At 59.4% G+C, this 9,439-nt stretch overlaps 2 protein-coding genes across 2 annotated transcripts; one reads left to right on the top strand and one right to left on the bottom strand.

Moving 5' to 3' along the window:
* Nucleotides 1–1,705: 1,705 nt before the first annotated feature.
* On the top strand, nucleotides 1,706–2,967 carry GUCA2A (guanylate cyclase activator 2A). Its single transcript, XM_035020182.1, has 3 exons — nucleotides 1,706–1,780; nucleotides 2,280–2,475; nucleotides 2,870–2,967. Exons 1-3 carry the CDS (start codon nucleotides 1,706–1,708, stop codon nucleotides 2,932–2,934), a joined length of 336 nt encoding a protein of 111 aa, XP_034876073.1. The 3' UTR covers nucleotides 2,935–2,967.
* Nucleotides 2,968–6,547: 3,580 nt separating this feature from the next.
* GUCA2B (guanylate cyclase activator 2B) lies at nucleotides 6,548–8,698 on the bottom strand. The gene is made up of 3 exons (XM_035018996.1): nucleotides 8,615–8,698; nucleotides 7,360–7,546; nucleotides 6,548–6,684 (listed from the first exon to the last, which is right to left on the bottom strand). Exons 1-3 carry the CDS (start codon nucleotides 8,696–8,698, stop codon nucleotides 6,623–6,625), a joined length of 333 nt encoding a protein of 110 aa, XP_034874887.1. The 3' UTR covers nucleotides 6,548–6,622.
* Nucleotides 8,699–9,439: the final 741 nt, after the last annotated feature.

Consider the following 9,439-nt stretch of genomic DNA (forward strand, 5'->3'; position numbering starts at 1 on the left):
CAATACTTACTCTCTCCATCCAGGGATTCCTGCCCCTGTAGCCTTCCTGAAAGCTGTCCTGGCTTCTGGCCTGGCTTGTTTGTAGATTAGAACAATGGAGCGCTGAGGGCTTTCCTTCTTCTGTGTCCTGGGGGCCTTGCTCACGAGAGAACGAGAGACACGAGGAACACCCACTGAGCCAGAGGGTCCGAGTCTAGAGGGACAGAAACACACACCCAAGTAATCCTACCCAATAAGACCCCGGGGGTGGGGGGGCGGAATGTATCTGGTTCTACGGGAACTTAGGTTATTTTGCTGGGGACGCAGTGGAGGTTATTTGGTCTGGGCCTTCAAGTTTGAGTAGGAGTTTACCTAGTGACAAGGATGGAAAAGCCTTCCAGGCAGATAAAACAGCATTTTCAAAGGCAGGGAAGCCTGTTCAGGAAGGGCGGGGGAGGTGAGCCTGGTGAGAAAGGTCAGGATGGGGATATTAGGCTGGTCTAGTTGGGGAAGAAGGGAAGCAGAAGGGGAGGGCACACATGGGGGGTGGTAGTTGGAAGGCAGAAACAGGACTGAGGAGGTTAGGGGAGCAGGGGCTAGGGTATCGGGAGGGAGAGGGGAGGAGTTCATTCTAGGACGATCTGACGCTGAAGGACAGGCAAGGTCAGCACAAGATGAGGACAGGCTGTGGCTCAGATGGGCAAGTGGTCACCAGAGGGGTCAACGGGGACCAGAAGCTGCTGCTGCTATTGATAAAAATAATAATAATGGGAAGACCTTCACCGAGTGCCTTCTGTGTGCCAGGCACTGAGCTAAGCATCTTTACAACATCTCTAATCCTCAGAATAAGCCCACAAGGTAGGTGTTATTAGTAGTATTGATCCACAAGGGGTGCTGAGGCTCGGAGAGGAAAAACAATTTGCCCAAGTTCACACACATTAAAATCATGCAGTGCAGGTAGCACTTGAACCCAGGCCCGCGGGACAGCAGAGCTGAGTCCTTCCTTAAAGTCATAGTGGCCAAACCTAGTACCTACCTTGGTCCACAACTCATCTCTCAGCATGTGAAGCCCCCTTGTAACCCCCTCTTCCCCTAGGCTGAACTACGCACATTCCCTGAACATTCCAGGCCTGTTTACCTCCTGCTTGTTCCACATGTAGCGTCCTTTGCAAGAAAGGGCCTCTCCCTGGCCCCTTTTCTAAGATAATTCCACCCATTCTCCAGAACTCAGTGCTGACACAACCTCCTTTGGGAAAGCCTCCTGAACTCCCTGCCCCTGGGCTGGGTGGGATGGCTCCTCCATCCACGCCCCAACCCCCACTCCCCTAATCATCCTGCATTGCCCCAGTCTGGGCCTCCCTCCTTAAGGGCTGGGCTGGGTCTGCAGCCCCACCCCGGCTCAGGGCCTGGCCTAGAGCCGGCGTCAGTGAGTGTGTGTGGCTGGTGAACGGACACAGGACCTAGCCTGGCTGGGGGTTAAACTGGGAGCCCAGGGAGGGGCAGGGGCTCTCCGCAAGGCTCCCGGGACTGATCTCTTATCTTCCAGGGCTGTCTCGAGCCTTATCTGATTAGGCCTGAGTTGACAGGCTAGCCCTGAGTTGACAGGCTAGCTGATGAGATGCTGATAGGGCTTCCTGGTTACTCAGTAACCCTGCCCTCGTTAAAAGTCCCACTGTTCCCTCTGGCATCCAGAACCAACCGTTCCTCCCTCTTGGGCTCTGCTGCCATGAATACCTTCCTGCTCTCTGCACTGTGCCTCCTTGGGACCTGGGCTGTCCTGGCAGGGGGAGTCACCGTGCAGGTAAATCCTCTGTCCCTCCCTTGGCCCAGCTCTCTGCCCCCAGTGCCCAGGGCCTGTCCCCGGAGAGAGCACCCCCTCCTTAGGGCTGGAGCAGGGTGTGTCTCAGGTGTGGCACTTTCTCAGGAACCCGTCCCTCAGCCCTGCCTCATACCCCTTCCCCTTCAAACTTGGAGGAGAGAAGAGAACCATTTGGGAAAGGGAGGTGATTAGCCAATTTACTGAGTACTTGCCATGAGCCAGGCTCCTCAAGTGAGGCCCCACGCTCACCCTGCGAAAATAAGATTATTAATCCCATTTTTCGGAGCTGGAAAACAGCCTCAGAGAAGTTCTGTAACTGGCCCTAGGCACGTGGCTGGGAAGTGAAGAAGCTAGATTCAATTCTAGACCTTACTCCTCAGTCCTGTCCTCAGCCAGAGACCAGACCTGGGTCTTGGGAATCATGCGGACATCCTGGGGCAGGCTGCAGCCTGACCTCACACGCTGGACATGTCTCTCTCAGGATGGAAAGTTCTCTTTTCCCCTGGAGTCGGTGAAGAAGCTCAAGGACCTCCAGGAGCTCCAGGAGCCCAGCACCTGGAAGAGCAGGAAGAGTGGTGGGCCCGTGGTTCCCCAAGTCTGCAGCCACCTGAAGTTTCCGGAAGAACTCAAGCCTCTCTGCAAGGAGACCAATGCCCAGGAGATCCTCCATAGGCTGGGTGAGTAGCCTCCTCTCTGGAGGGTGGGGCCTGGGAACTCCCTGATTGGTGGCCCAGGAGGGGGAGGTGTGCTTTGATTGGTGGGTCTGCTGAACCTGCTGGAAGTAGTTTAAGTTGTAATTGGCGAAGGTTACTTTTGAAAGATCCTCGCTCTGACCGATGACTGGTTGGTAGTTCTGCGCCGCGGGCCGTCTGGCCTTGCTATTGCTCCTTCTGGGTGGAATCCCCACTCTGACTGGCTGGCTTGAGCGGTACCTGTTGGGAGCGGAAAGACCAGCGGGTGGGAGGGGACAGGCCCGGGTTTCTCCTGGGGCCTCAGTGGCAGACGTCCAAGCTCTGGTGCAAGGGAAGCGGGGGGCTCTGACTCTCCCGGCACCCCATCTCTCCTGCGCAGAGGCCATCGCCGAGGACCCGGGATCGTGCGAGATCTGTGCCTTCGCGGCCTGTGCCGGATGCTAGGACACAGGCCTCCTGGCCCTCCCCCGCGGGATGCTCGGCCGGGCCTCCAGGGGAGGAGTGAGGAGGGGGTGGCCTGGGGCGGCCTAGCCCCTGACCCATCCGAGTTGCCGGCGCTTCCCAAGATCCACTGCAGCCCTCAGCTAATAAACCAGTTGCCAGAGTCCTTCTGATGTCGCTTCCTTCCTGCCTGCCTTTGTCAGTGGACTGGTCAGCCAGCTTTATAAGGGTGCCTGCCCTGCCCCGGCAAGCTCGGAGTTGAGTGTGTGCCTCCCGCTGTTAAGCTGCCACGGCCCTGGGGCTGCCACCCCACACAGGCACCCAGGGGACCTCAACCTCCAGACCGCCCGTGGGGGAGGAAAACCTCTGCTTTTCCTTCCCAGCTCCGCGGGAGGGGGAGAACCCCAGAGCCGCTACGCCATGACCATGAGTGAGCACAGGAGTCTGTGCCGGCTTGGTGTCCCTCACATAGCTGGGGCGGTGGACACATAGCTGGGGCGCCCATGAGACTGGCCCGGGGCTCTGGAGCGTTCAAGGTCCCTCAGGCCCTGCCCCTCCACCCCCACGGCAGTGTAGCCTCCTGCCCTCCTCGAGGGGACCACACCTCCAGCCCCAACCCTCACCACTTCCTCAGCTCCCCTCGCCTGTGCTCTGCTCCTCTTCCCACACTCTTGGCCCGAGAAACTCCCACTGAGGCTCCAAGGCTGTGCTCCCACGGCCTCTCAGGAGCCTCTCCCTCGCAGGAGTCTTCGTGCTCCCACTCTGTCCCCGGTGCTCTGTGGGCACTTTGATCAGCCCCGCTGGGCTGTACTGGCTTCTGTGACCCCCGGAGCGGGGAAAACCCACCACACCGATGATGCCCGAGGATACGACCCAGGGCGGGGGAAAGCCGGAGCTACACAGGCTGGCCTCAGGTCTTGCACATACTTTGCCTCTCTGTGCCTCAGTGTCCTCCCCTGTAAAACTGGGACTGTGATAGTAGCTGCCTCCCAGGCTGGGTGAAATAATGCTGCAAAGGTGTATGTCATGCACATCAAGTTCAGGCCATGCGCAGGGAATCGATAAATGGTAAAAACAAACCAGAAGATGGGGAAAGAGGGTCAAGCTGAGACCGGTTCAGACAGGGGCAAGGAGTTGAGGCACGGAGGGCTGCTTGTTAGCAAAGTTAGAGGGAATGTGAAAAGAGGAGGTGACCAGGGCATTTCTTGGGGAGTTGGCTGGAGGGGAAGTGCCACAGGGTGATTCAGGCAGAATTCCTTGGGCTGCAGAATTCAGAGGGTGAGGCGTCTTTAGGGCCAGGCCAGAAGAGGCTTTGTGAAGGGGAGGGGAGGCAGGCATTTGCATTCGTGCTTAGGATGTGCACTGGGGTGGATGGATGATCAAAACCAATCTGGAGGTAGGGAGGCAGAGGGCATTCCAGAAGGTGGCGTAGGTGCTGAATGGCGAAGGTCCGAGGCACTGGCAGCGTCCGGTCTGGACAGGGTGGGTCCTGGGAGGCACACAGGGCTGGGTTTGAACCTGCCCATGTTACTTACAAGTTGTGAACCCCTCTCTGAGACTTGGTTTCCTCATCCGACAATGAGGATGCGAACGGACCCCACCGCCCAGGGTTGCAGGGGGATTTGATGAGATGCAGGGTAGGACAGGGTCATTCAGCGCTCCCACTCCGGACCTGGACTCTGGGGCTGGATCCTGGCTCTGCCTATTACCAGCTGTGTGACTGTGGCCGGCGCTCAGCCTCTTCTCCCCTCAGGCTCCTTGTCTGTAAAACGGGGATGACGAGAATCCCTACTTTGTAGGGTTGAGCGAGGATTAAATGAGGCGACACAGGAAAAGCTCGAAGAGCCCTGCCGAGCCCATAGCGGGCCCTCTTGCTACTGCTGCTCTTACTATTTCTGTGTAGGTGGCTCAGCCTGAGCCTGGCACTCGTGCTCCGACAGAGACAGCTCTCTTCCCTGCCTCATCCGCAGGCAGGTGGGGACCCAGCGTAGCTGAGGGGAGCAGTGGGAGCCGAGGCCAGCTGGTGCTGGGGCTCAGTTTAGACACGAGAGGGGGCACTGGGGATCCACAGAAGGCTAAGGGGCCCCGTTGGGGCCGTGCTGCCGTGTTCCTCTGGCATGCTGGCCCGAGAGACACAGGAGGACTACGAAGGCCCCAGCCAGCCTTGTCTGCGGGGCGAGGGAGAGGAAGGAACTAGAGCTCTGGGGTCTGTGGCCTGTCGGAGTGGGAGGCTGCAGAGCTCATGAGCAGAACTGAGCAGCCGGGAGCAGCGGCTGGTCTGGGGGAGTTCGCCATGGCCTTGGCCCTGGGTGAGCAGAGTTCAGAGACCACGGCGCCTTGGTGCCTGGCACTCCTCTCTGGCTGCCCGGGACAGCGGCTCTGGAGGAACCCAGCCTGTGGAAAGGCCCAGGAGTTGGCCGCAGCTGTGAGAACGCAGGGGCCCCTCTGGTAGGCATCATCCGTGTGGCCCGAGCCACAGGGAGGCCGTAACATGGTGGTTCAGAGTGTGGGCTCTGGCCCAGCCTGCCTGGGAAGAAGCCCATTTTGCCACTTTGCTGAGGCTGTGATCCTGGACTAGCTCGTTCTCTCTCTGTACCTGGGTCTCTATATTTGTAAAGTGGAGTGGTTATTGAACAGTACCTGCTTCATTAGACCGTTTCGAGGACTCAGTGAGTTTAGAATAGGGCCTAGGGTACAGCAAATCCTCAATAGACTTTTAATTTTTAAAAAATTTTATTTATTTGTGAGAGGGAGAGATAGCGAGTGAGAGCACACGAGGGGGAGTGGGATAGAGAGAAGCAGCCTCCCTGCTAAGAGGGGAGCACGACACAGGACTCGATCCCAGGACCCCGGGATAATGACCCGAGCCGAAGGTGGATGCTTAACCGACTGAGCCACCCAGGCGCCCTGACACTGATTATTATTATTATTATTCCTCAGGGCTGCCAGGACAGAGAGAGGGAAGAAAGGTCTGGAGCTGGCCTGATGGTCCTGGGGAGCCTGAGAAGGGAGGAGCTCAGGAAGGTGAGGGTGAAGGCCCAGGCCCATCTTCTCAGGAGCCCTGGGGCAGAGGCAGCCCAGACACCCAGCCTGGGAGGGGGCACCAAGTTGTTCTTCCCTGCGCGCACCCACCAGGGCAGCCCCACCTCCCAGGGGAAGCATAGCAGCCCTGGCTCTGTCGCTGGGCCAGGCCTGGAGCTCGGCTTGCAGGGTCAGATGGGTCCGGTCACTCTGCAGCGTCTTAGCTCTGTGATTTGGGGGGACTCATTCCACGCCCCCCGCCAGCCTCCCTCCTCCTATGTGAAATAGGGCTTGCTGATCCACCTCCGCAGGTGCTGGAAACTGGGAAGCTCCTCACTGTATCCTGAGATCAGCCTTTCTCCTCACGTACTCAGCTTCCCAAGCCCCTCTGCCCGGGGCTCCCGGGGATGGACATAGGGTCTCCAGACTCTGGGTGTAGGTAGGTGGGGCATCCTTATTGGGCAGCAGGGCTACCTCAGGGACCAAACTCCCCTCCAACCATGTGTCCAACCGCTTCGTGCCACGTCCAGCTGCTCGGTCCTCTGGCCAGTGGTGCTGATGCGCTCAGGGGCCCCACTGGGGCTCGGACGGGGCAGTGGGGGGCTGATGCGGGCTGGGAAGGTAGCGGGCTGGGGGCGGTGTCCGAGTGGGCTCAGGGCAGCCAGTCGCCTCAGAGGCAGCCGGTGCAGGCGACATTCACGCACAGCTCGCAGTCGTCCTTAGCGATGCTCTCTGGGCAGGGGAGAAATCCGGTCAGCAGCTGACCGTGAGGCACTGGGGCACTGGGGAGCTGCATCTCCAGGGGCTGGGGGGGTGGGGGAGGTCTAGCACCAGCATCTCTCTCACAGGTCAGGAGCCTGACGCTTCAGGAGCAGAGGGCAGCTCGGGGGCGAGTCCCAGGCCCCCCTGCTTCTCTGTGCCTGGGCCAGCCCCTTACACCCTGGGGGCTGGGGGTATTCCTGTTGGCTCTCTCGGGGGGACAGGGGGCCGGGCACTTCAAGGGTGCCACATTTGCTAGCCAGCTCTGCTTCCTCCCTCATGTTTCGGCTTAGATGTCACCTCCTCTGGGAACTCTTTCAGACCCCTTATGCCACCCCAGACGTGAGCCATCTCTCCTCGGGCCCCTGTGCTTCCCCCATGCCCCCCGTATTGCAGTCCTTGCTTATGGGGCCCTGGCCCAGAGCCCCCTTCCCTCCCATCTGTGAAGTCCGCTAGGATGATCAACGGTCCGGGGTGCCAGGGACCGAGGGGGTCCTGGCATGCCTGACTTGCAGTGCCCAGACAGTGAAGGCCAGAGGCTAAGCTTCTTGACTCTCCCTGTCCCAGCCACTGGGTGCTTACTAGAAGGAACACGAAGTGGCAGAGCTGGGGGGTGGGGAGGAGAGCAAGTGAGGGGCAGGAACTCACTCAAGGCCTGGAAGATGCTGGCAGCTTCCTTGGATGCGCAGACCGGCTGGAGGTCCGGCGGCAGGGCTGGGTGGTGACACATGGAGGGCACAAAGCTCTGGGTCTGGAGGCGGGGGTTGGGCCCCCACTGCCCCTCCAGGTCACTCAGCTTCTTCACTGATTCCAGCTGGACCTGGAAGCCTTGGTGCTAGGGGGCCGGAGGGGACAGGAGATGAGAGGGTATGAAAACCTGGGCCAGGACGCCAGAGCTCCTCAGGCTCCGCAGAGCCTTCCCTGTTCTCACGAAGGGTCCTGGGACGGGGGACAGCCTGGGAGGGGGGAGCTGGTGCCACAGGCCCCCAGTAACTGTACATGAGGTTGCAGCGAGGCTGGGGAGCAAGTGATTCAAGGTATGAGCTTTGCAGACCGGTGAACCCCAGTTCAAATCCCAACTCTTCGCAATTGGCCGCCTATATCTTCCACACTCGGAGCCTCATCTGACGAATGAGCCTCCCTAGTGCCTGGCACCGGGGCCACACTCGGTAACTGGGTGATCACCCCTGAACTGGACATGGCAAAATGACCACCCCCAAGCTGGCTGGTTCCAAGGCCAGGGCTGCAGGGGGAAGCTGCCTCTCCTCCACCCCTGACAAGGAGGCCCCACCGAGAGTCAGAAATGTGACGGACACTCGGGGCCACAGACTTCCCCATCCTTGCTGGCCAGTGGCATCCTGCCACCCCACAGGAAGGCCCTGGAAGGAGCCCGGGCCCCCTGTTGTCTTCACTCTGAGCCTTTGTGTAGACTGTGCCCTCTGCCCGAGCAGTCCACACCCTCTGTGCCTGGCTGCCTCCTGCTCAGCCTGCAAGGTCAGCTCAGTTACCTGCCAGGGAAACCTTCTAGTGACTATCCCCCATCCACCCGTATGTGGGTGAATGTAGAGAGCTGGGGGAAGACCCCTCTCCTCCGGGGCTCCTTAAGGGCGGGGACCACGTCTTGTTCCAGCTTCTGACCTCTGACCAGGACCTGCCTTCTGAGAGGGCAGTGCTGACTAGCAGAGGTTTTGTTATTGCTATCATCACCTTCGTCATTGCCATTGGCACTCTGGCTGCCCCCACCCGCCAGCTGTCTTGGTCCCCGGGTTGTGATTAGGTGTTGGGGTGAGCCCTGGGCACTTGCTCCCGTGTATCCCCTGACTTTCCTAGCGTTCCCTCTCCATCCCAGCCTCTCCCCCGCCGGGGACCTTCAGGCAAAGGGCTCGTGGCCGAGGGGACTCACCCGAATGTAGACTGAGCGTGCGTCCTGCAGCAGCAGGAGGAGGACCACCGAGGACAGGAGCCCCGACACCGGGCTGCCGCGCATCTTGCTCCGTCTGTATCCTACTGCCAGTGTTCACCAGCTCCCACCCACTTCCCCCACGAGGAGCTCTTTATAGACCAGGCTCCAGTGCCCTGATCACTCATTAACTGGCCAGCTGGGGTGGGGTTGACAGCTGGATGGCCCTTTGACAAGCCCCAAGCCCATTCCCAGGAAGGGGACTGGGTGATAAGGGCAGGGAGTCCCAGAGCCTCCTCTACATAGGAAGAGATACTGTGTGGCAGGCACCTGGGGGGAGGGAGGCTCTCTGGGAGGGCCGTGGACACACCACTCAACCTTAGCTCCAGAAGACACCTATTCAAGTAGAAGGATGGAGAGACCATTCTACAGACAGGGAAAATGAGTCTCAAGAGGTGAAGTAACTTGCCCTAGGTCACCAAGCTAGTCGATGGCAGAGTAGGGACTCGAGTGTCTTTGACTCAGGTCAGCCCATGGTCCTTTCTCCACAGCCTTGGAGACAGATGGACTTGGGCTCAAATCCTGGTCCTTCTGCCTCTGTGTGAGTTTGGACAAGTCACACCAACTCCGACTGATCCTGTTTTGCCCTTCCATCAAGTGGGCATAATGACAGAATCTGCCGTGGGAGGTTGCTGTGAGAATGACGGGGCCAGGCCCACTTGAGTTCGCCGGTAACTCGAGCTCCTTAATCTCCCTCTAGGCAATGCCTAACCCACTACCCCAATGGCTGATCGTCGATTGGAGAGAAGAGGGCAAAGTCCCCAAGGG

Source organism: Mirounga leonina, unplaced genomic scaffold (genome assembly GCF_011800145.1).
Source record: "Mirounga leonina isolate KUSES-001 unplaced genomic scaffold, KU_Mleo_1.0 Mir_173, whole genome shotgun sequence".
Lineage (NCBI taxonomy): Eukaryota > Metazoa > Chordata > Mammalia > Carnivora > Phocidae > Mirounga > Mirounga leonina.

What these genes read in the sequence shown, in the direction of transcription:
- GUCA2B (XM_035018996.1), bottom strand. Translation starts at nt 8,698, where the DNA reads ATGCGCGGCAGCCCGGTGTCGGGGCTCCTGTCCTCGGTGGTCCTCCTC. An exon ending in CACGCTCAGTCTACATTCGG is followed by an intron (nt 7,547 to 8,614) that starts GTGAGTCCCCTC and finishes CCGGCCCCCTAG; the next exon opens with CACCAAGGCTTCCAGGTCCA. An exon ending in CAGCATCTTCCAGGCCTTGA is followed by an intron (nt 6,685 to 7,359) that starts GTGAGTTCCTGC and finishes TCCCCTGCCCAG; the next exon opens with AGAGCATCGCTAAGGACGAC.
- GUCA2A (XM_035020182.1), top strand. Translation starts at nt 1,706, where the DNA reads ATGAATACCTTCCTGCTCTCTGCACTGTGCCTCCTTGGGACCTGGGCT. An exon ending in CAGGGGGAGTCACCGTGCAG is followed by an intron (nt 1,781 to 2,279) that starts GTAAATCCTCTG and finishes TGTCTCTCTCAG; the next exon opens with GATGGAAAGTTCTCTTTTCC. An exon ending in GGAGATCCTCCATAGGCTGG is followed by an intron (nt 2,476 to 2,869) that starts GTGAGTAGCCTC and finishes TCTCCTGCGCAG; the next exon opens with AGGCCATCGCCGAGGACCCG.